At 48.6% G+C, this 24,263-nt stretch overlaps 1 protein-coding gene across 8 annotated transcripts in view; it reads left to right on the top strand.

Annotated features, from left to right (window-relative positions):
* The window catches only part of Sptan1 (spectrin alpha, non-erythrocytic 1), a 70,877-nt gene that overhangs the window by 45,949 nt on the left and 665 nt on the right, over nt 1–24,263 (top strand). For 2 of the 8 annotated variants that reach the window (XM_042274987.2, XM_076569022.1), the window contains 26 exons: nt 2,519–2,618; nt 2,732–2,929; nt 3,009–3,155; nt 4,382–4,485; nt 4,611–4,773; nt 5,126–5,140; nt 6,667–6,798; nt 7,022–7,159; nt 8,407–8,511; nt 10,828–11,036; nt 11,781–11,901; nt 12,255–12,376; nt 12,866–12,998; nt 14,122–14,220; nt 17,453–17,612; nt 18,122–18,198; nt 18,766–18,975; nt 19,321–19,617; nt 20,215–20,327; nt 20,965–20,982; nt 21,952–22,014; nt 22,971–23,025; nt 23,348–23,544; nt 23,672–23,725; nt 23,803–23,949; nt 24,022–24,169. In XM_042274987.2, coding sequence (XP_042130921.2) covers nt 2,519–2,618; nt 2,732–2,929; nt 3,009–3,155; nt 4,382–4,485; nt 4,611–4,773; nt 5,126–5,140; nt 6,667–6,798; nt 7,022–7,159; nt 8,407–8,511; nt 10,828–11,036; nt 11,781–11,901; nt 12,255–12,376; nt 12,866–12,998; nt 14,122–14,220; nt 17,453–17,612; nt 18,122–18,198; nt 18,766–18,975; nt 19,321–19,617; nt 20,215–20,327; nt 20,965–20,982; nt 21,952–22,014; nt 22,971–23,025; nt 23,348–23,544; nt 23,672–23,725; nt 23,803–23,949; nt 24,022–24,169 — 3,325 coding nt within the window. The remainder of the gene's footprint in view (nt 1–2,518; nt 2,619–2,731; nt 2,930–3,008; nt 3,156–4,381; nt 4,486–4,610; nt 4,774–5,125; nt 5,141–6,666; nt 6,799–7,021; nt 7,160–8,406; nt 8,512–10,827; nt 11,037–11,780; nt 11,902–12,254; nt 12,377–12,865; nt 12,999–14,121; nt 14,221–17,452; nt 17,613–18,121; nt 18,199–18,765; nt 18,976–19,320; nt 19,618–20,214; nt 20,328–20,964; nt 20,983–21,951; nt 22,015–22,970; nt 23,026–23,347; nt 23,545–23,671; nt 23,726–23,802; nt 23,950–24,021; nt 24,170–24,263) is intronic. The other 6 variants (XM_076569021.1, XM_076569025.1, XM_076569024.1 and 3 more) reach the window with 3 other exon arrangements.

Raw genomic sequence — 24,263 nt, 5'->3', positions numbered from 1 at the left:
GCTTCTATCTACCAAATTTCCATGATCTAGTGCTTCTGTTTTTAATGTCTATGTGATACTTCTGAGTGGCTGATGCACAGCTTGCCTAGAGTTTGTGTGGTCTCAGACACTCCCTCTGCTTGGGTGGGAACCAGCAGATGATACCACTCCCCTTTCCAGGCTTGGGTCCTCTGAAAACGCAGGAAGTACACTTAACCACTGAGGCATCTCTCCGATCCTCAGTGGTTCACTTCCCTGTGAGAAATTCAGGGGTTGGTTTGTTTATTTTTTGGCTTTTTATAAAATACTTCAGGTTTTTGATGGCATGTGGGGCAGGGGGAATACGTGCAGGTACCTGAGGAGGCCAGCAGAGGGGGTTGAACTCTCCAAAGCTGAAGTTGTGGGTCGTTGTGAACTTCCTAATGTGAATACTGGAAAATAACCTTGGGTCCTTACATGCTTACAAGAGCATTATTTAGGGCTAGAGATGACTCAGCAGTTAAGAGCACTGTAGACCCAAGTTCAATTTCCATCACCCACATGGTGCCTCACAAAAATCTGTAATTCCAGATCCAAGGGATCCCACACCTTCTTCTGGTTTGTGCACGGTACACAGACATGCATGCAAGCAAAACAATCCATACACACAAAATTAAAATAAGCAAATCTTCTTTATAAAAAAAAAAAAAGAAGGAAAGAAAAAGGAAAAACAGGAGCAGTAAGCACTCTTTCTCTCCCCCTCCCCCACGTGTATGTGTGTGTGTGTGTTTTACTTGTATGTATGTCTGTAGCACTTGTGTGCCTGGTGTCTGAAGGGATCAGAAGAGGATGCCAAATCCCCTGGAACTGGAGGTAGAGACCAATGATTGTGAGCTACCATGAGGGTGCTGGGAACTGAACCTGTGTCCTCTGTGCCACTAAGTATCCTGGTGTGGGTTTTTGGGTTTTGTTTTGTTTTTTTTCTTCCAAAAGCTTTCTTACTTTTTATTTATTTGTTTTTATTTTTCGAGGCAGGGTTTCTCTATGTAGTCCTGGTCTTAGAACTTGCTCTGTAGACTAGGAACTAGAACTCAGAGACCCTCTGCTTCTGCGTGCTGTGATAAAAGATGTACACCACCATGTCGAGCTCTCCTTTCATAAAAGAAATTTTTTTTTTTACTTTTTGACATTATAATACAAATACATCATTTCTACCTTTCCTGCAAGTCCTATGGATTCCCTCTTGCTGTCTTTCAAATTCATAGCCTCTTTCTCCCTCTTTCCCTCCCTCCCCCTCTCCCTCTGTGTGTATTTACATACACACTCATAAATATATTCCTAAATACAACCTGCTCAGTCTGTACAATGTTGCTTTTTTTGTATATGTCTTCAGGGTTGACCACTTGGTATTGGGTAGTGTGCTCTTCCCTGGGAAGAGTATTTCTCTCCATCTCAGCATTCTGTAGTTGCCTGTGGTTTTTTTGTTTGTTTTCAAGACAGGGTTTCTCTGTAGCCCTGGCTGTCCTGGAGCTCACTCTGTAGACCAGGCTGGCCTCATACTCAGAGATCTGTCTCCCAAGTGCTGAAGGTGTGGGCCACCACTGCCTGGCCTATGTTTCTTTATTTAGTGTTGAAGCCTTGAAAGCTTTTCTCTTTCCACATTAGCATGTTTGTTGGCATTGTCTTTCTTTGGGATGTTTAGATGTTTAGGCAGCTACTTTGCCGAGACTTTATTGGTGTAACTTCTGATATTTCTAGGAAACACAGTCTCACAGCAGACTCCGTTCCTCTGGCTCTTATAGTCTTTCTGCCCCCTCTTCTGCAACAGTCCCTGGGCCTTAAGTGCAGGAGTTGTATTGTGAATGTATCCCTTAGGACTGGGCTTTATGACTGAATTTTGATGGGTTGTGGTTTTCTGTAATGATCTCCATCTATTGCAAAGAGAAGTTTGCTTGATGATGGGTAAGAACTACACATACCCTGCTAGACCCTGGAGAAGGAGCCCCTTCTTTTTTTTTTGGTTTTCAAGACAGGGTTTCTCTATGTGGTTTTGGTGCTTGTCCTGGATCTAGCTCTGTAGACCAGGCTGGCTTTGAACTCACAGAGATCCACGTGGCTCTGCCTCCCAAGTGCTGGGATTAAAGGCGTGTGCCACCACTGCCCGGCTGCCTTCTTTTTTATTGGTAACACAAACAAGAGGCTATAAGACCCAGCCCTGTTCAGTATATGACTAGGTTAACCTAAAATAACCCTCTGGGGGCTGGAGAGATGGCTCAGTAGTTAAAGAGCACTGACTGTTCTTCCAGGGGACCTGGGTCAATTCCAAGCACCAACATGGCAGCTCACAACTGTCTGTAACTCCAGTTCCAGGCGACTTGACACCCACGGCAAACACCAATGCACATAAAATAAAAATAAATAAATGAAAATAGCTTTGACATTTTAAAAATTAATAATAATAAACCTTCTGAGGCAGAAATGGTGCAGCCATTTCCTGGGCAGAAGGCCTGCTTGTTGGCAGATACTATAATGGTTGTTCCTCTCTGGATCTGGTTTCTAGGGACCTCATGTCTTGGATCAATGGAATACGAGGGTTGGTATCTTCAGATGAGCTAGCCAAGGATGTCACTGGAGCTGAGGCTTTGCTGGAACGACACCAGGTAGGTCCTGCTGGTTTAGTGGCTTTTCCCCTCCCCCTCTTGGGAGCCAGTGGTTGATACACTAGTGTCTGCATCTTCTGCAGGTTACCTCATCACTTTTCTCCTCTTGGCAGGAACACCGCACAGAAATTGATGCCAGGGCTGGCACTTTCCAGGCATTTGAGCAGTTTGGGCAGCAGCTGTTGGCTCATGGGCACTATGCCAGCCCAGAGATCAAGGAGAAACTTGATATTCTTGAGCAGGAGCGTACAGACCTGGAGAAGGCCTGGGTTCAGCGCAGAATGATGCTGGACCACTGCTTGGAGTTGCAGGTGTGTGCATTTGAGTTCTCGTCAGGCATTTCTTGCCAGTGACCGTATTTTTCTTCACATCTGCCTGTCCACTCTCTAGCTATTCCATCGGGACTGTGAGCAAGCAGAGAACTGGATGGCTGCCCGGGAGGCCTTCCTAAACACAGAAGACAAAGGAGACTCGCTGGACAGTGTGGAGGCTCTGATCAAAAAACATGAAGACTTTGACAAAGCTATCAATGTCCAGGTGGGCCCTGACCATGAGGTCCTAGTCTGGATTTGTCCTGAGTCAATTTGGTGGCAGTCTTATCATAGTGACTAGGTTAAAAAACGTTACTGACTTGGTTGTATTAGTTAGATGCTACTAATAGCCTTGTTAATATTCATGTTATTCAGGAGTCAGATGCAGGTGGAGCTCTGAAGTTCAAGGCCAGCCTGGGCTACATAGAAAATTTCAGGTTCGCCAGGGCTACATAGTGAGACCCTGTCTCCAAAACAAAACAAAAAGTGTTATTCAAGTTGCAGGTATAGTTATGTGTTAGATTACTACCTAGGAGGCTGTAGGGTCCTGGACTCAGTACTGCAAAAAAAATTTAGCACAACTAAAATTTTCATACCAACTTCAAAAAATAAACATTAAGTTGGACTAGATACATGACTGAGTGGTTAAGATCACTTATGTACTACTCTTGGGGAGCACTTACTTGATTTTGATTCCCAGTCCCTTCATCAGATGGTTCACAAGTGTGTGTAACTCTAGCCCTAGGGGATCTGATGCCTCTCTCTATAGGCACCTACATTCAACGTTTACATGTACCTACTTACATAGGCATGAACACATACCCATAGTTAAAAATAATTTAGGAGCAGCCATATGGTGGCTGGGAACAAAACCCAGGTCCTCTACAAGAGCAGCAAGTGCTCTTAATGGCTAAGCCACCTCTCCAGCCCTCAGATTTGTTCTATTTTGTATTTTGAGACAGGATTTTTTCTGTTTAGTCCTGGCTACCCTGGAAATGGTTATGTGTGGTGCAGGCCTTGAGCTCTCAGAGATTAGCCTGCCTCTGCTGAGATTAAAGGTGTGTGCCACCAAGCCCAGCCAAAAAAACAAATATTTTTTAAGGGTGAAAATTTATGTTTTGATAAGTTAATTCATTAAAACAAAGAACAAAATAGATAAACAACTGTGACCTGAAAACCATTTTGTAGAAAACAGAACAGTGGTCATTTGATGAGCCTAATTTGTTATGGCATCTGCTGGTGTCCCAGCACCTGTACAGCTCAGTATGACCTGAAGTCCTCTTGAACTAAACCCTGCTCTAGTAATGATGACAATCAAGCTGGCTTCTAAGGTGTCGGTGTGTTCCGATCCTGCCACCAGTTAGTTCCAAAGTGTAACCATCTCCTCTGAAAGCTAGCAGGCTGACAGACCTTGTCCAGCCCACCCTGACCTCTTGGCCTGATTGTTCTCAGGAGGAGAAGATAGCTGCCCTGCAGGCCTTTGCCGACCAGCTCATTGCTGTTGACCACTATGCCAAGGGAGACATTGCAAACCGTCGCAATGAGGTCCTTGACAGGTGGGTGTTCTATGGTGACGGCCTTCACCAGCTCTGAGGAGATGAATGCCTATGTGTGAGAAGCCACACCTCCTCCAGCTTCTTCTGTTCTGGTAAAAACACTCACATTTGATCTTCACTCGCAGGTGGCGCCGCCTGAAAGCCCAGATGATTGAGAAAAGGTCAAAACTTGGAGAATCTCAAACACTTCAGCAGTTCAGCCGGGATGTGGATGAAATTGAGGCCTGGATCAGTGAGAAGTTACAGACAGCAAGTGATGAGTCCTATAAGGACCCCACCAACATCCAGGTGAGTTGAACTCATTGGATGCTTGTTCTAAAGTGCCCATGTTACAGAGTCAAGTTGTTAAATGAGACTCTTTAAAGGAGTATGCATATAAAACCATCCGCACCTGCCGAAGCTTAAGGAGAGTCCCTGGGCCAGTGGGCAAACACTACTGGTAGAGCCATTTGAAAGCTGTTCCCTTGCTAGTCTCCGTAGAAGCTAGAAGCTTGTCTGCTCTAATGTATCTAAGGGTCCTGCTCCTGTGCTGTTCCCAAATGTGAATTTCCTGGGGAAGTGTGATGGCAGAATGAGTCTTGAATAGCTGAGACATGTTCAAATCAGTGTACTGAACTCTTCTTTCAATCTATTTTTGTAGCTTTCCAAGCTGCTGGTAAGTTTTATATGTTTTTAAGAGTTGTAGATTTGTGAGCTCTGGGGTTTATGTTCTATTTTGTAGAGTACTGTTAACTGTGGTCATGTATGGTCCGCTGGTATCTATTCATCCATCATCATTCTAATCCCCAGTCACCCTCCATCCAAGTGTCCCTGTGAGATGTGGCTTTCTCTGTTGTAATTAGCTGGCAGTCCCTATCTCTTCTTCCCACTTGATCATCCAGGCAAGTTCTGTACAGTGTTTGGTTTGGGGGCAGTAGTTGTCCACTTTCTTTCAAGGGGTGCTTTTGAAAATGAAATATCAGCTTCTATGTGCAGACTGTGACTTTGTTTTCCTGGGCTCAAGGTGTCAAGTAGCCTGGACAGAGCAGGCTAGCTTGGGGTAAATCCAGTACACACCCAGGCTGGTGTCCAGAGGTGCTGGCCTAGAGAACTGGAATAGTAAGATGTGCTTCCAAATCTAAGCAGACATTTCTCAGGAGATCACAAAAAAGATAATCTGTTGTCATATTGGCTCAAAAGTCCCAGAGCTGGGAAGAGGAAATAAAGCTGAGGAAGAGAAAAACGGGTTTGGACCAGCAGTGATGACAGCAGATCCTGTGTTGTCAGGATCTGCGGCTGAGACCTGTTGGTCCTGGTGCTGCTTGAGCAGCCAGGGTCCCTCCCTACAAGTTACTGCCTCTGAAATGAAACATTAGGTGCAGAATTCTTGGCCAACTAAACTGTTTCGTTGGGGTTTTAGGTTTTTTGTTTTTGTTTTTGTTTTTTTGTTTGTTTTTTCTCTCTTAGTTTTCTTTCCCAATAACATTCTCCCCGAGACTATTTCTCACCCTGTGTTTTTCCCAGAATTGTGTTACAGCTACTGTATCCTCACAATCATAGCTCTTAACGTGTTTCATTGTCTTTTGTTCCTTAACACATTCTTAGAAACTGTACCAGGCCTCCAGCTCTCTTCTTCCTGGCAAAAATAAGATTCAGCCTACCTATAGACTGGGTTTTAGCAGCCTCGTGTTTTGATTAATGACAGATAGCAAATAGGAGCCTGAAAAGGCAAATCTTCCTCAGCAGAGGGAGGACCGACCCACTGCAGCCGTCAGGAGTGTCCTGCTGTCTGTTGGTGTGGGGATAGCCCACACATGGTCAGCACTCTGTCCGGGGGTAAAGACAGAGCGTGACATGGGCACATGATTAGATTTAGAACTAAAATTGACCCCAGTCTCCTATCAAATGTTAAAAGTACAGAATTTGAGGCTTTGCTCCCAGCCTGCTGGTGAGCTGTTCAGAACTGGCTTTTACCTCACTGCCCCTGAGCTAGTGTATCTCCCTTTCTGGCCTAACTTGTCTCTGCTGGGTTCCTATAGACCCCAAACCATAGCAACCACACAACCTGTGGTGGCTTTCTGTCAACACCAATGCTTGCCTTGTTTCTTGCCTTCCCATACTCCCTCCCTCCTGAGCATCTCTTTTTGCCTTAATGACAAGCCTGGCAAGAACTGCCTCTGAATGATGGTTTGGTATTTTCAGAGCAAGCACCAGAAGCACCAAGCCTTTGAGGCAGAACTGCATGCCAATGCTGACCGAATCCGTGGCGTCATTGACATGGGCAACTCACTCATCGAGCGTGGGGCCTGTGCTGGCAGTGAGGACGCTGTCAAGGTATGGTCCAAGGACCTATACTATCTCCAGAAAGAACAGCAGCATGCTACTACTATCCACTGTACTACACCTGAAATACAGCTTCAGACCTACAGTCTGTGGAATTCGAGAACACAGTTCCTGTGATTATTTCCGCTTCCTCTTTGATGGGCTCTGATTTGGGTCTTAGGAATGGATCCTTCAGAGATTTCCCCATCCCAAGTGACCCCCATCTCTTCTTAAGGCCCGCCTGGCTGCCCTTGCAGACCAGTGGCAGTTCCTGGTGCAGAAATCAGCTGAGAAGAGCCAGAAGCTAAAAGAGGCCAATAAGCAGCAGAACTTCAACACTGGAATCAAAGACTTTGATTTCTGGCTCTCTGAGGTAATGTCAGATGGTCCTTGTTCCCTACCATCAGGGAATTTCTAGCATTTGGGTAATGAATGGGTCTGTCAGCCCACCCCAGATTATAAAGAGGAACCTCTTCAGAGCACTTGAATGGAAGTCCTCATTGTGAGATAGGTTCAGATTGGTGTTAACTGAGTGAATGGAGGCTCCGAACAGAAAACTGATTTTAAAGATCTTGGATATCAGACCTCTCCCCAAGGGAGTGTATAGAGGAGGAGATGGGGTGGTTGGTAAACAGTTCCCACAAGTGTACACCAAGATGGAACTAAAAGTTTCAGAGGGGAAGGGAGTCTGAGTCCAGGCACATATAGAGCATTGGGACAGCAGAGGCTCTAAAGAGGGTGATTTGGGGCTGGAGGGATGGCTCATACAGTCTGCTCTTCCAAAGGACCCGGGTTCAATTCCCAGCACTCCCATGGCAGCTCACAACTGTCTGTAACTCCAGTTCCAGGGCATCCAACGTCTTCATACAGATATACATGCAGGCAAAACACCAATGTACATAAAAATAATAAATAATAAAAATATTCTTAAAGAGGGGTATTTTAGAGACCACCACTGTGAACATTTTAGCGTCTCTTTCCAGTCTGGTTGTATTTGCATGAACTGTTTGTTGTAGAGGTGTATTTTATGTGTGAGTTCACAGTGTCATTTTTCATTAGTATTTATGGTGGAGTATTATCCCATGTCACTAAAAGCCTCCCTAAACATTTGCATATGGGAAAGTCCCAAGAGTCTTTCTGTGACTTCAGAATTCCCGTCTGGCTGCCATTCAGGGGTCCCCAGAGTGCAGACTGCAGTGAACATCTCAGCACACTGTTCCCTCTGCGGTCCTTGCTCTGGGGAGCTTCATTGCTGTTGGGCGCTGTGCTCTTTGCCCTTGCATTCCAGAGAAGGCGTGGGGCTGGGCCTCTATCCCTACTCTGAGCAGGCTCCTTAATCATATTGGACCTAGCTTAGTGGGTAGAATAGTGACTCCTTGGCACACACCTTTAATCCCAGCACTCAGGAGACAGAGGCAGAAGGATCTCTATAAGTTCAGGGTAAGCCAGGGATACATAGATCTTATCTCCAAACTAAAAATAAAAAAAAAAAAAAATTGCAAGAACAAATAGTAACTCATGATTAAAAAGGATCTGGAGTAGCTCCTGGCTACCCTGGGTTTTGCAGAACACTATGCTGCATCCTGTAATAACCATTCCCTTTGGTCTTGTCAACTGCAGGTGGAAGCTCTCCTGGCATCTGAAGATTATGGCAAAGACCTGGCCTCTGTGAACAACTTGCTGAAGAAGCATCAGCTGCTGGAGGCAGACATATCGGCCCACGAGGTCAGCAGGGTAACAGATGGGAGGGTGGGATGATTAGAATGAACCTCAGGAGTATTCCAGAGCATTGAAGACAGATAGAATTGTTCAAGGAAGGCAACAATTTGTGTATGGACTAGTTTCTTGATTTTTCTCAGCCTAGGTTTATATAGATCTTATCTATAAGAACTAATCATTCTGAAAAATCAGGTGCATTTTTAGCTAGAGATGGAGTTTAGCGGTCAGCAGTTTCCTGTCATGCCCAAGGGTCTGGGTCCCATCCATGCTGCTACAAAATTAAAGGAATTTTTTTTTTTTTTTTGCTTGTGTATTTTTGTTGTTATTGTTGTTTTTGTTTGCTTTTTTTTTGGTTGTTCTGATTTGTTCTGTTAATTTTTCCAAGACAAGGTTTTTCTGTGTAGGCCTGGCTGTCCTGAAACTTGTTCTGTAGACCAGGCTGGCCTTAAACTCAGAGATCCACCTGCCTCGCAGTTGGTTGGTTGGTTTTCGTTTTTGTTTATGTTTTGAGATGAGGTCTTGCTATGTAGCCTTGACAGTCTCAAACAAGATCCACCTGCTCTGCTTTGGAGTGCTGGGATTAAAGGTGTGCATGTCCACACCCAGCTCTTTATTTTTGAATTGGGCTCAGACTTGCAGTAATTCTTCTGCCTCTGCCTCCCAAATGTTGTTACAGCATTTACACCACACCTGTGGTTTTAAGTAATTCAAGCAGTAATTCTGTAAGATAAGTAGCATTTCTGTGAATGGTGATAGTTTTTATAAAAGGGGATGAGTGGGAAGGACAGCATTGGTTACATTTGTGCAGATCTCCATTAATCCATCTTACAGGACATCTGGGGTTTCAGCTTCTGAGTTGATTTGTTGTGTGTGGTATGTATGGTGGGTTTACAGCTAGGCTGAAGGAAGAGGAGGAGGAATGTGATTCAGACTATGAAGAAAAGTTTTTCTCTGCTTCTATACCAGCACCTGAAATTGATAACAGTTTTGTAACTGAAATGAGTTTTTCACAATGAACTGTGTCAAAAGCTGTCCTTGTATTCTGTATCCTTGGTCTATCCTGGGCTTGGAATGGATTATATCTACTTGTGATTCTGTCACATATCTGACTCAGGAAATGTTGGTCCTCGGAGTTACACATGTTCTAAATATTTTAACCCATTTTAACCCATTTCATATGTGATACCAAAACCTCACACCTTATTAGTCTCATCAGAAAAACCCTGGGGTACCAGATAAGAATTTTTCAAAATTCTAATTTTGTTTAAAAAGTTTAAATTTTACCATTAACAATTGAATTCTGTTCCTGTCAAGGGACAAACTCACTTCATCTTTTTGAGGGGCAGGGTAGGCCGTTGACACTGGGTCTCACTCGCCACACCACACAGGCTGGCTGGGCTGTGGTGGCAGTCCTCCTGTCTTAGTCTCTCAGCTGCTGGGGTTACAGGCTGAACCCCAACGTCCAGCTCACTTGACCGTTTTTGACAGAGTAGCTATTGAAGATTCAAGGCTGAATGCCCATAGTTTTCCTTAGAGTTCTTTAATGTAAAACGTGGGCGTTTTTTTTTTTTTTGTTTGTTTGTTTGTTTGTTTGTTTGTTTTTCGAGACAGGGTTTCTCTGTGTAGCTTTGCGCCTTTCCTGGGACTCACTTGGTAGTCCAGGCTGGCCTCGAACTCACAGAGATCCGCCTGGCTCTGCCTCCCGAGTGCTGGGATTAAAGGCGTGCGCCACCAACGCCCGGCATGTGGGCGTTTTTTTAAAATTATGTTTATTATTATTTGTTGTGGTGGGTGGGGGGAAGTACATACAGTCAGAGAATAACTTGAAGGAGTCAATTCCCTCCCACCATGGATGAACCTGTCATCCTCTGAGCCATCTGGTAGGCCTAAGATGTTTAATTAAACTAAGTTGGCTGTGGCTCACATCTTTAATCCTAGCACTCAGGAGACAGAGGCAAGTGGGTCGCTGAGCTCCAGACCAGCCTGGTCAACATGATGAGACCCTGTCTCAAAGAAAACAAAGTTAACCTTTGCTGCTTTCAAATTGTAGTGGCGAAGTGTGCTTATCCCACACAAGACTAGCATCAAAATATGATGCCGTGGCACTGCATTCATTCTGCATCCTTCCCACCTTCAGCGCACATGTCTGCATGGTGACAGAACCAAATCTTAGTGCCATTGATCTTACAGAGCTGCAAAGGTCCGCACAGGACACTCTGATTTATGAGGTTGCAGAGCCCAGTGAGGAATTAATGAGTGCTGTTTTCAGGGAGCTGTCTTTGGGCACCAGGTTTCTGATCCCTCTCTTGTGTCCCTGCCCAGGATCGTCTGAAGGACCTGAACAGCCAGGCTGACAGTCTGATGACCAGCAGTGCCTTTGACACCTCCCAAGTGAAAGAGAAGCGGGACACCATCAATGGACGCTTCCAGAAGATCAAGAACATGGCAGCCTCCCGAAGAGCAAAACTCAGCGAGTCCCACCGCCTACATCAGTTCTTCCGAGACATGGATGATGAGGAGTCCTGGATCAAGTATGTGCCCTGAAGTTGTATGTTCAGTGTCTTGGGCCGCCTGGAGGAGTTTCAGGCGTTCTTGATCTGTTCAGGTGGCAGGGAAGTATGATGTAAGGGCACAGTTTAGGGACGTTGCCAAACTCCCTACCTCTCGTCTACTGCACAGTAGTGAGCAGCAGTTAAGCTGTGGTGATGGTAACCATGATGTCACAGTAGACCCTGCCTTTTGGGTCCCAAGGAAGTTGCTTTGTTTTTTCTTGTTTGCTTGTTTTTTGTTGTTTTGGTTTGTTTTTTTGAGATAGAGTCTCTCTGTGTAGTCCTGGCTGTCCTGGAACTCACTATGTAGACCAGGCTGGCCTGGAACTCACTGTATAGACCAGACTAGACTTGAATTTTATAGAAATCCACCTGCCTCTGCCTCCCAAGTGCTGGGATTAAAGGTGTGCGCCACCGCACCTGGCTTAAGGAAACTCCTTTCTGTTTCTCCGTATGTGACACATGAGTGCGTGAAGTCACTAGAGTACCACCAGTGATGCTCCTCTCCGCACGGCAGGGCCAGTGCCTCTGTACCCCTGACATTTAGATGACAAATGTGCATGGTCAGAGACAGTTCTAGATCTGTGTTTTTGGGAAACAGTGGCTTCTATTCCCAGGAAGTGGAAAGGGATTTTATGGCAGAAGAAAATGGCAGAGGTTGGAGGATGCCAGGGTTAGTGGCTGAACTAACACAGCCCATGGACATGACCATACTGACCATTTTAGGGAGAAGAAGCTGCTAGTTAGCTCTGAGGACTATGGCCGAGACCTCACAGGTGTTCAGAACCTGAGGAAGAAACACAAACGGCTAGAAGCCGAGCTGGCTGCCCATGAACCAGCCATTCAGGTGAGTGGTTGCCTTCTGCTGAGAGAACAGGGCCAGGAGGAAGGGCAGAGTCCTCCGAGCTTAACTCTGCAGTCTTGTGATGACTCAGGCCCAGCCATGAAGCAGCAACACTGTTGTTTTTTTGAGTCAGGGTTTCCCTGTGGAACCTTGGCTGGTATGGAGCTCCCTATGTAGACCAGGCTGAACTCAGACTCTGAGATCACCTGCTTCTGCTTCCCAAGTGCTGGGATTAAAGCTGTGCCCAGCAGCACACATTGCCTGAAGAGATGGTTGTGAATGTGATGTTGAGCCACGGGCACCTGGAACTAGGCACTTGGCGCACTGCTCGTGCTGACTCTCTTCTCACCTGTCAGGGTGTCCTGGACACTGGGAAGAAGCTGTCTGACGACAACACCATCGGGCAGGAGGAGATCCAGCAGCGTCTTGCTCAGTTTGTGGAGCACTGGAAGGAGCTGAAGCAGCTAGCAGCTGCAAGGTGAACAGGCAGGCAGAGAGCTCTTAGACAGACAGAAGACCTGGCCCTTCCTGCCAGCTCCCAGGCTCTCTCCTTGGGTGTGGAATATTAGCTTTGCTCCAGAGCCATTCTGATCTGTTCCTGTCCTATGAGTCTGAACCCAGCAGTTAACTCCAGAGCTTCCTGTCTGAAAAGTACTGTCTGCCTTGTGTCCCTTAGAAGGCTAAACCATGTTTTACACACAGACACATTCCTTTGTGGATATTTTAGAATATTTTATCCAAAAGAGAGAGCTCTTTTTTATTTTTTTAATTTATTTGTTTGTTTATTTTGGTTCTCTTGATTGAACCTGAGATCTTTTTTTGGGGTGGGTGGGGAGGAAACCTGAGATCTTAGTTAAACATACTAGTCAAACGCCAACTAGTTATACCACCCAGCTATAACTCCAGCCCCCTTCATGCATATTTTAAGTACACACTAATGATTTTCCCTCCCCTATTCCTTAATAAGGGGCCAGCGGCTAGAGGAGTCCTTGGAGTACCAGCAGTTCGTAGCCAATGTGGAAGAGGAAGAGGCTTGGATCAACGAGAAAATGACTCTGGTGGCCAGTGAAGATTATGGAGACACTCTTGCTGCCATCCAGGTCAGGAAAGCTAAGCAAATGCTTGAGCAGTGAAGGTATACTAGCTACAGTCTTAAGGAGTCTGAAGTGTAGTGTGGGCGGGCCATGTCCCCATCTTACCTCCTTAGAGAAAGGTCCTTACTGCTTCCAGGACCACATAGCATCTCCGTGTCCACTCTTTTCTCTGGCATTCTGGTGTGTGTGTCTGTCTGTCTGTCTGTCTGTCTGTCTGTCCAAATTGACCTCTTTTTGTAAGGATACAGTCTTACTGATGAGAGACCGAAAATATCCCTTAATGTCCTTTTTTTTCCATGTTCATGGCCCCAGGAGTTAAGCTCACTCCATAGCCGCTTCCAGTTGGTTAAGGATTGCTGTCTAACAGCCACCTGAAACCGACTTGTGTTGGTGGGTGTGTCATCTCTCCACTGTTTCCAGGGTGAAACTAACTGAGCTGGAAGATCCCGATGGCTGTAGTCACAGATTGTCTTGTTCAGCCTTTCACAATCCTGAGTTCTGCTCTAGGCTGGATGAGCTTCCTCCACTTTGTTCAGAGAGGCAAAGGCAGAAAGAACAGAGTATTAAAGGCATTGTACTCTTCTCAGAGCTGGTCCCAAGGCAGCCTGTCATGGGATAGGAGGGGTCACACATCACCATGGTCACACCTTCCTGATTGGCTTCCTGGTTCCAACCAGCCAATGTGGAAGCAGTTTGCATTACCTTGAGCCACTCTCCTTACAGTGGGCAGTCTATGTGTTAGGATAAATTCAGTGACCTCCCTCAGGGTGTGTTTGGTCCCTAGAAACAAGAAGAGGGGATATTGTTCTCCAGTCATTAGGTAGCTAAACATAAGACTGAGTACCTTGTGGGATATGCATAGAAGTGTTGTTGGGTGCTTACTTCCAGCTTTCTGTCCATCTTACAACCTAAGCTAGGTGGTTCTGCAGACCTTCATCCTTGCTGGGCTGCAGCTTCCCCTGCAGCCTGTTCTCCCTCCTAACTCCCTGGTACCCGTGTGCCATGCTAATGGTGCTCCCCCTAGAGCAGAGAGTAGGGGGACAGGGCTCATAGCTTGTGTCACTCTCTATCTGAGACCTGTTGTATTTTAATAGTGCACCAGTGGCTGACCTCACTACTTTGTCTCCAGGGCTTGCTGAAGAAACACGAAGCTTTTGAGACAGACTTCACTGTCCACAAGGATCGGGTGAATGATGTCTGTACTAATGGACAAGACCTCATTAAGAAGGTGAGCCTGGATCCCAGAAAGACCCTTGTTCTCAGCCCAGAGTACAACAAGCTGAGGTCTTAGAGATTGTCAGTACGCCTGTGCCATGTTTCCTATAGCAGGAAAGAGTTGCTTTTGAGAGGCTGGAGAGATGGCTCAGCAGTTAAGAGTACTGGCTGCTCTTCCAGAGGACCCGAGTTCAATTCCCAACACTCACATGGTAGCTCACACCTCCAGGGGATCTGATACCTTCACACCAATGCACATAAAATAAAGTTAAATAAATTAAAAAAAAAAAAAATACTGCTTTTGAGTTAGCCCACTCTTCCTTGGGCAACCAGCTTTTGGCCTTAACTGAGGAGGGCTATCCTGTTGGTTCTTTTCTGACAGTAGGACTTCCAGAATGCCATTCTTTCATTTCTTTTTTATTGTTTTATGTGTATGGTTTTGCCTTCATGTATATCTGTGCACCACATTTATACATTGCCCAAGGATATCAGAAGAGTGTATTGGATCCCTTACGACTGGAGTTACTGATGGTTGTGAGCCACCATGTAGGTGCTGGGAATTGAACCTTGGGCCTGTAGAAAAACAGCAATGCTCTTAAACCACTGAACCATCTCTCTTACTTCTTTTTTTTTTTTTTTTTTTTTTTTTTTCTGAAAGTAGGACTGTATTCCTTGGTGAAGTAATCATTGTTGGATAAAAACATGATATAAAGCATCACAAGATATGATTGGTTTGCATTACTATAAAAAATCCAAGAGTAAGCAATATTGAGAACTAAGAGTTTATTTTATAATTTTATAATTCATACCTTATGTTAATTCATAAATATTACAGTGGTTAAAATATGTTTAGGACATTTAAGAAATTTCTGAAAATTCTAAACAATAAATCCGTTATCCAAATGCTCATATTCAAACTCCAATGAATAGCTAGCTTTTCTTTTCTTTGGGGGTGGGGATTTTTTTTTTATTTTACAATATAATTTAATTCTACATATCAGCAACGGATTCCCTTGTTCTCCCCCCTCCCGCCCCTCTTCTCTTCCCCCCAGCCCACCCCCCATTCCCATCTCCCCCAGGGCAAAGACTCCCCCGAGGATTGAAATCAACCTGGTAGACTCATTCCAGGCAGGTCCAGTCCCCTCCTCCCAGGCTGAGCCAAGCGTCCCTGCATAAGCCCCAGGTTTCAAACAGCCAACTCATGCACTGAGCACAGGACCCGGTCCCACTGCCTGGATGCCTCCCAAACAGATCAAGCCAATCAACTGTCTCACCTATTCAGCGGGCCTGATCCAGTTGGGAGCCCCTCAGCCATTGGTTCATAGTTCATGTGTTTCCATTCATTTGGCTATTTGTCCCTGTGCTTTATCCAACCTTGGTCTCAACAATTCTCGCTCATATAAACCCTCCTCTTTCTCGCCAACTGGACTCCCGGAGCTCCACCCAGGGCCTGGCCGTGGATCTCTGCATCCAGTTCCCTCAGTCATTGGATGGGGTTTCTAGCATGACAATTAGAGTGTTTGGCCATCCTATCACCAGAGTAGTTTATTTTTTTATATGCGTGTGTAAATGTACTATATGTGTGCAGTGTCCACAGAGGCAATAAGAGGGCATCAGATGCCCCTGGAACTGGCATTACAAGCAGTTATGAGCCACTATGTGGGTTCTGGGGCCCTCCAGTCACCTATTCCTTTATTTCTTGGTGATAGAGGTTGCTATTGAGAAAATGTAGTAAGTTAAGTAGAAATCACATGGCACAGTGGTGTATTCCTACAGTGAGTTTGAGCCTAACTTCGGCTGTATAGTAACTCTGTCTCAAAAACATCACTAGGAATCACCCAGAAAGCCACCACTCAGAAATGGCTGTTCTAAGCCGGGCGGTGGTGGCGCACGCCTTTAATCCCAGCACTCGGGAGGCAGAGCCAGGCGGATCTCTGTGAGTTCGAGGCCAGCCTGGGCTACCAAGTGAGCTCCAGGAAAGGCGCAAAGCTACACAGAGAAACCCTGTCTCGAAAAACCAAAAAAAAAAAAAGAAATGGCTGTTCTAGATTTTTTATTTATCTTGAAACAGGGTCTCTTGTAGTCTAGGCTGGCCTCCAACTTGTTCTATAGCCAAGAATGACCTTGAGCTCCTAATGCTTTTACCTCTACCTCCCAGGTGCTAGGATTGCACTGTGTACCCTGGCTTACTGAGATTTTAATGTTTGGCCTTCCAGACTTTTCCTCTGAACTGTGTAAAGCTAAGCATGAAATGTGTGCTTAGTAGGATTGTATAATTCCATGGGTTATGTGAAACCTATTACAGTAGGGATGGTCTAGTTTACTGGTTACTCTTTTCCAGAGAAAGAAAAAAAAAAGTCTCAGTACTTTGAAAGCAGTGGAGAGTGTCCAGGCCTCCCCAGCTGCAGCTCTAGGCCCCGGCTGTGCAGATCAGTTCCTGAGACACAGCCCAAGTGTGATGAGGGCTTGTCACAGAGCTTCTGTTCAGTAACTGCCATGTAGAGAATTGGGATTTGGGGCTGGGCTGGTGCCCGACTGATAGGACCTTTGCTTATCATTTGTGTGGCAGAAATACTTAGGTGTCCAGGTTTGTTCCCTGGAGAGCTTTTTCTCCTGGCCATGGTCAGCAGACAGCATGAAACTGGAGTCGTACCCAGACTCCTGGCCCAGGAGAGTGAGAAGCCCCATGCCTTGCTGAGTCTCACCCTTAGAATATGCTGCCTGCTCCAAAGTGCTGAGGTGGCCGGGTTCTGTAGTGCTTTGTTCTGGGCAGACTTTCCCTTCTTTACACATTTCTCTTTTCTCTCTGGTTTTGTGTATATTTCCAAACCCAGCTGACTGGAACTGAAACTGGTATTCGGGCTTCACTATCTTCTGTGTCCACAGCATCCAACACTCCCGGAGTTACTGTCTCATCGCACAAGGGTTGGGGCCATTCTTCGGCTGTGTAGTGTTTGAATGTTTACATGATGATCTTCCCTTTCAGAAGCTCTCGTGACACTGCACTCACACTGTCCCCTCTCTAGTGCTCCTGCAGCACTAGATCCTAGGACTAGATGGCTGGTCCAGGTCTCCACCCTGAGACTTTACTCAGTGTCAGCCTTAGGAAGCTTCACCCAGCACTGGTCGGGAGCAGATAAGCCCATGTGACAGAAATTGAACAGTTGAATGCTGGGAACCTGCCACAGGCAGGTGACTGCAGCTGGTGGCAAAACTGATTTGTGCTTTTTTTTTTTTTGGCTTAGAACAATCATCATGAGGAGAACATCTCTTCAAAAATGAAGGGTCTGAACGGGAAGGTGTCTGATCTGGAGAAAGCAGCAGCTCAGAGAAAAGCAAAGCTAGATGAGAACTCCGCCTTCCTTCAGTTCAACTGGAAGGCTGATGTGGTAGAGTCCTGGATTGGTGAGTGGGTTCAGCAAGACCCAAAGCTTCCAACTCTCCTAGGCTAAGAAGATGGCAGAGCCATGGAGTATGTTACCACAGTTGGGTTTCTGCTTCAGGGAGGAAACTGATAGGATGTGGGCTCAGAGTCTGCTGCAGGACAGACATGGTAGCCCAGTAAGAAGAGACGTCTTGAAGTCAGAGTTGCCATAGCAGTGCATGCACCAACCTGGCAAACCTTGACACAGCAGGACAGAGACCCAAGTACTTGTAGGCTGCCTGGGCAAGGTGCCATCTAGCTCCTGGTTAAAGGGAACTAGATTCTGGTGTCAGAGCCCATGGGACTCTAAAGGCCCTCCATGCCCAGTTGAGTCAGCGTGGGTTACAGGGAGCAGGTAGCCACTGAGCTCAGGAAGGCTGCTGGTAACTTTGGAATTGAAAGTGAACATGCCTCCATCCTGTCTGTGGCTTGCTTTCTTAGTCTGTCTGTTCTGTGAGGCCTGGTACAGTCTTCATGCTTTGTTTCGCAGGTGAGAAGGAGAACAGCTTGAAAACGGATGACTATGGTCGAGATCTGTCTTCTGTCCAAACTCTGCTCACCAAGCAGGTTAGTTAGCCACCTGAATAGCTCTTCTAGGGGAAGGCTGGCGTCCTTCCTTTAGGTCTTCGATGGCCTCCTATATGTGTGGCCAAGGTCAGTCAACAATAAACACTGCTGGTCCTGGGTCTCAGAGCTTCCAGAGGGGTAGAGTAGATGCAGAACCAGGCATCTGGGCAGCAGCATGATAGGCTGGCAGGGTTCAGACACAGGTGCCTGTCGGTCTTAAGCAGGCGGGGTCTGGGGACAGGCCTTCCTGGACCCAGTCACACAGAGTAAACTGAAAGTGGTCACATTGAATGGTCTGCTATGTCTGAGGAGCCAGGGCCATACATGGCCATGCTCAGAGCTTGAATGCTGGAATGGAAGGGTTTATTTATGGCCAGGAGCTGAAGAGGAGGCCATTGCTACAGTTTGTGGTCTAAGGCGTGTAGGAACATGGGCAGGTATGACTGAATGTCAGCTGGAGGTGGGCTCTAGGCCAGCTGCCATCTGAGCAGCTGTGCCTGCCCTCTGAGCTGAGGCACATTAGGCTCTCTGTAGTACATGCAACTGACTCGTGGCTCCTCTCTGCAGGAGACCTTTGATGCTGGTCTGCAGGCCTTCCAGCAGGAGGGCATTGCCAATATCACTGCACTCAAAGACCAGCTGCTAGCCGCCAAACACATTCAGTCTAAGGCCATCGAGGCCCGACATGCCTCCCTCATGAAGAGATGGACCCAGCTGTTGGCCAACTCAGCTACCCGGAAAAAGAAGTTGCTGGAGGCCCAGAGTCATTTCCGAAAGGTAAGGGTAATTAATATTCAACCGGACCCGTGGGAGAGACAGGAAGGCCCCATTTGCTTCTGCCATGCTGTGCCATCATTCTGTGAGGAAGTGACCTCAGCCCAGAGCCTGGACTCAGTGGAAATGGAGGCACATGGAGCCCTTGAACCTGTCCTGGTGAATTTATCCTTTGACCCTCCCAGGATAAGCACAGTTTGTACTGAAAGGCACCAGACAGAGGACAAGTGGGGAAGATTTTGAGATGGGGCAGAGAGCCAGAATCCCAGCAGGCCTCACTCTCTGAGTCCCAGGAACTGCCCCACCCGCATACATAGCCACACTGACACTCTGCCCCTCTACTTCTAGGTAGAGGACCTCTTCCTGACCTTTGCCAAAAAGGCATCGGCCTTCAACAGCTGGTTTGAGAATGCAGAAGAGGACCTGACGGACCCAGTGCGCTGCAACTCTCTGGAAGAAATCAAAGCCCTTCGAGAGGCTCACGATGCCTTCCGCTCATCGCTCAGCTCTGCACAGGCTGACTTCAACCAGCTAGCTGAGCTGGACCGCCAGATCAAGAGCTTCCGGGTGGCCTCCAACCCCTACACCTGGTTCACCATGGAGGCCCTGGAGGAGACCTGGAGGAACCTGCAGAAAATCATTAAGGTGCACCTGGCGGGCAAGTCACTCAGCAGCCCTCCTCCCTGCTCCCTGCTCCCTGCTCCCTGCTCCCTGCTCCCTGCCCCCTGCCCCCTGCCTCCTGCCCCCTGCCCCCTGCCCCCTGCTCCCTGCCCCCTGCTCCCTGCTCCCTGCTCCCTGCCTCCTGCCCCCTGCCCCCTGCTCCCTGCTCCCTGCTCCCTGCTCCCTGCCCCCTGCCCCCTGCTCCCTGCTCCCTGCTCCCTGCTCCCTGCCCCCTGCCCCCTGCTCCCTGCCCCCTGCCCCCTGCCCCCTGCTCCCTGCCCCCTGCCCCCTGCCCCCTGCCCCCTGCCCCCTGCTCCCTGCCTCCTGCCCCCTGCCCCCTGCCCCCTGCTCCCTGCCCCCTGCTCCCTGCCCCCTGCCCCCTGCCCCCTGCTCCCTGCCCCCTGCCCCCTGCCCCCGGGCTGCTGCTCATTGGGTCAGCTTCAGTAGGACTTCTGTCCCCCTCCACTTGGAAGTCCCACTGGCATTTCCCCAGGGTAGAGCCACGTTTATGCTGAGCCCGTGTGAGGCCAGCTCTCGGGAACCTGCAGAAGGTAGCAGCACCTGCCTGCCTTTTTGTCTCAGGAGCGGGAACTGGAGCTGCAGAAGGAGCAGCGGCGGCAGGAGGAGAATGACAAGCTGCGCCAGGAGTTTGCTCAGCACGCCAATGCCTTCCACCAGTGGATCCAGGAGACCAGGTGCCTGCCGTGGGGCCCCCAGAGAACATCCACCCCTTCAGCTCGGGGACACACAGCCTGTTTAAAACCTGACACCTAAGCCGGGCGGTGGTGGCACACACCTTTAATCCCAGCACTCGGGGAGGCAGAGCCAGTTGAATCTGAGTCTGAGGACAGCCTGGTCTACAGAGTGAGTTCTAGGACAGCCAGGACTACACAGAAACCCTGTCTCAAAAACAGAAAAAAACAGAAACTAGTGCCTAAACCAGGTACAGTTCGCATCTGTCATCCCAGTGCACAAGAGGATGGCCATGAGCATGAGTCTAGTGTGGTTTACATATTACGTGCCATTGGAGACTGTAGCAAGACCCTATCTCACCCCGAAAAATGCAGTGGTGGGGAGGACTGCTTGGACTAAGAAGGCTGGCATAATCTGGTTGAGTTGCTCTTCATGATTCATTTCCACTGAGATGTTAGCAGCTGTCCCAAGTGAGATAGACCTGCTCAGGGCTCAGTCAGGGCTGGCAGAGACTAAGCTGGCACAGTGTCGGGGGCAGAGCATACTGATGTTCTGTTGTTTTCTTCTCTCCTCCATCCCGTCCTGATCGCTGCTGTATGTGGACACTCCCCTGGCTCCTGACTGCTTGGCCCTCCACAGAACGTATCTCCTCGACGGGTTAATATTGCCTTCTTTCTCCGGGCTCATGGTGTGGTGGTGTCTTGTGTGCTTGTCCCTGTGTCCCTTGTCCCCAGTGGCCTGGCTTGCAAAGGATGGGCCTCCTGCCCACCTTGTCCATGCCCTTTGTCCCTGCTAGAAGAACCCATGGTCTTTGGGGGTGTCACTTCCCCTCTTTCAAGGCGTGAGAGGAAGCCAGAGTCAAGTCTAAAGCTAGAGCCCCTGTCCATGCCTGTTGGCCAGGATTAGATGAAACTTCCCTTTTAGCCTGTTTTCCCGTTGTGACCAGAAGGATTTGCATTAAGCACCAGTAGTCAGTGGGCCTATGAGGCTGGATGGCTGTGATAGGAGCTTGGGCTGAGTTCAGTTGAGGGAAGCTCTGCAGCCCCCTTAGGGCTGAGGTGACCCTATCTTCCCCTGGGGAGGGTAACCAGAATTGTTGACCCTAGCAAAAAGGTAGAATGTCCAATGTTATAATGTGGTATGGAGACAGGGCTTGGAGGAGTCCCCGGGAGGAACAGGGCTATCTCCCAGTCCCAGAAGGAGCCTGTACCCAGGCCATCTCCCTGTCCATTCTTGCCAGGCCAAGCCAGACTAAGGCTTAACTAGAGCCCATGAGGTTCTGCAGAGGGGAAAGTCAGGCATGTAAGGGTAGTGACCCCAGAAATCTGCCCACACCAGTCAGGTTGTAAGAGGCTTTGCAAGGCGGGAAGGATTGCAGCACCTGGCCTGAGCCCCACAGGCCTCCCCACGCTATGCTGTCTGCTGCTCTGGGTCTTGTGTCTGTGCAGTGCCATGCTTCCTCACCTGTGGCTCCTCCCAAGCCTTGTCCCACCTGGCCCAATGCCCCTGAGCTACCCATGGTTCCCACCCGATGCCAGGCTGCCAGCTTGTGGCACATGTCTGTCTCGATATGCTCTTGCCTCGCCTTCCTTTGGTATATTCATTTGGTTTCTTTTCTTTGAATAGCATAGCATATCGTCGGGTCATTCGTGTCTATCAGTATGAAGTTGGGGATGATCTGTCTGGAAGGTTCTTCTCCTCTTATTTCTCTTCTTCCCTCACTGTGGTTTTACCAATGCACTCTGGACTCCCAGGCGGCTCTGCTTCTAACCCATACCCTAGCCACTTGGGAGGAGGGTCTGTCCCCCTCCGATGCACTGGCCCTGCCTCCTGCCCCAGTCCCTGGGGCTCCCTTTTCCTGGGGGATGGGGCGTGCCTGTGAGTCTCAACTGCTGGGGTAGGAGGAAGCCTGGTGCCTTGCCTTGCTAAAGCACTCTGAACCTGGGTAGGTTTTAGAGTTCTTCCTGGCTCACTGAAGCTACAAGGGTAGACTGGGGTAGACATGGGTGCAGAGAGACGGGGCTGTGTGCACTGTGTGAACTTGTCCCTGCACGTGACCCTGCTCGTTTGATGTCTTTGTTCACTGGGAACCTTCTTTGTGCTCACACTTACATCTTGGAGAGAAGCAGGCTCCTCAGAAAATGGTCTTCAAAAGGAGGCCAAATCCAGAGTTCTAGCACAGCTGTCCTCAGCTGGAACCAGCCTGCAGCACGCCCACTCAGCTATCTTATTGGCCTGCTGTCTCTTAGAATGCAGCTTTTCCCTCAGTTCTATCCTAAGGGGAACTGAAGTAAGACTAAGGGGACTGTCAGTCTCTTGACTGTCCTTACAGCCCCAAGGGCCCCTATCTGTTGGGTTCTTGGCCTCCTGTTGGTGCAGAAAAGTGGCTGTCAGGCCTGAAGCTGCTCTGTTCCTATGGGGAACAAATTTAGTTCCCAAGTGATCTTTTAAGAGCTGAGAAGCCCCTGGCCCATGTGTCTCTAAAAAGAAATGGGACCTGCCCTTTCCCAGGCTTTTTAGAAGGGGTGCCCAACACCAGATGGGTTGTTTCCTCAGGCTGTGGGCACTTTGTACCAGGAGGAAGAGTTAAATGTGGGCACTGGTGTGCTGCATTGGAGCCCTGCTCACTGTGCTTCTGTGTTTAGGTCCTGCATGGTGGAAGAGTCAGGAACTCTGGAATCTCAGCTTGAAGCTACCAAAGTGAGTGCCCAAAGGGCTTTGGCCACCGCAGAGAGAGACCCCCAGCCCGGCAGCCACTCGGCCTGAAGCTGCCAAGGCCGATTTTCTCCCTTAGCTTCAACAGCCTTTGGGCTTCTTTCAGAGACAGTCTCTGCCAGCTGCTGTAACTGAACTCCATTGAAGAGGCCAAGAGGCCTCATGTACACACTGCCTCCTGACCGGCACCTCTGCAGTTGTGTTAGGAAGACTTTTTTCCTTCCCCATCCCTACCCCTTCCCACTCTTCCTTTCCTCAGCTGGGTTCTGGGGTCCCTGTCTCACCCTGTTTTGTCCCCCCCTGGCAGCGCAAGCACCAGGAGATTCGAGCCATGAGAAGTCAGCTGAAGAAAATTGAGGACCTGGGGGCCGCCATGGAGGAAGCCCTCATTCTGGACAACAAGTACACTGAGCACAGCACTGTGGGCCTGGCCCAGCAGTGGGACCAGCTGGACCAGCTGGGCATGCGCATGCAGCACAACCTGGAGCAGCAGATCCAGGCCAGGTACCAGGGTGGGGGGCCCAGCAGGGGCCAGCCCAGAGTGCAGCTGTCCTCACGGGACTGGCACAGGAGGGGAGAACATGCCACCTGTGCACGGAAGGCCTGATTGCTATCTCTGTCCTTCTCCCAGGAACACAACAGGAGTGACCGAGGAGGCCCTCAAGGAATTCAGCATGATGTTCAAGTGAGTACGGCCCGGGATGGTGGCTGAGGGTGGATGGAGGCAGGGAATCATGTGCTGAGCCGGGCTCTGTGCTACAGGCACTTTGACAAGGACAAGTCTGGCCGGCTGAACCATCAGGAATTCAAATCCTGTCTTCGCTCCCTGGGCTACGACCTGCCAATGGTGGAGGAAGGAGAGCCCGACCCTGAGTTTGAGGCAATCCTGGACACTGTTGATCCCAACAGGTAAGCTGAAGGGACATTGGACACGGTTTCAGCCCCCCTCTGCCCTCCTTGTTTACTGTACTGCCTCCATAGGGATGGCCATGTCTCCCTGCAAGAATACATGGCTTTCATGATCAGCCGCGAAACGGAGAATGTCAAGTCCAGTGAAGAGATTGAGAGTGCTTTCCGGGCCCTCAGCTCTGAGGGCAAGCCTTACGTGACCAAGGAGGAGCTCTACCAGGTAGGACCTTGGGAAGGGCCTGAGTTCCTGGGCACCACTGAAGCTGAAGGCTCACACACACACACACACACACACACACACACACACACACACA

This window comes from Peromyscus maniculatus, chromosome 4, assembly GCF_049852395.1.
Source record: "Peromyscus maniculatus bairdii isolate BWxNUB_F1_BW_parent chromosome 4, HU_Pman_BW_mat_3.1, whole genome shotgun sequence".
Lineage (NCBI taxonomy): Eukaryota > Metazoa > Chordata > Mammalia > Rodentia > Cricetidae > Peromyscus > Peromyscus maniculatus.
Note: the sequence above shows the minus strand (reverse complement) of the source record. Positions and strands in the feature narration are given on the sequence as shown.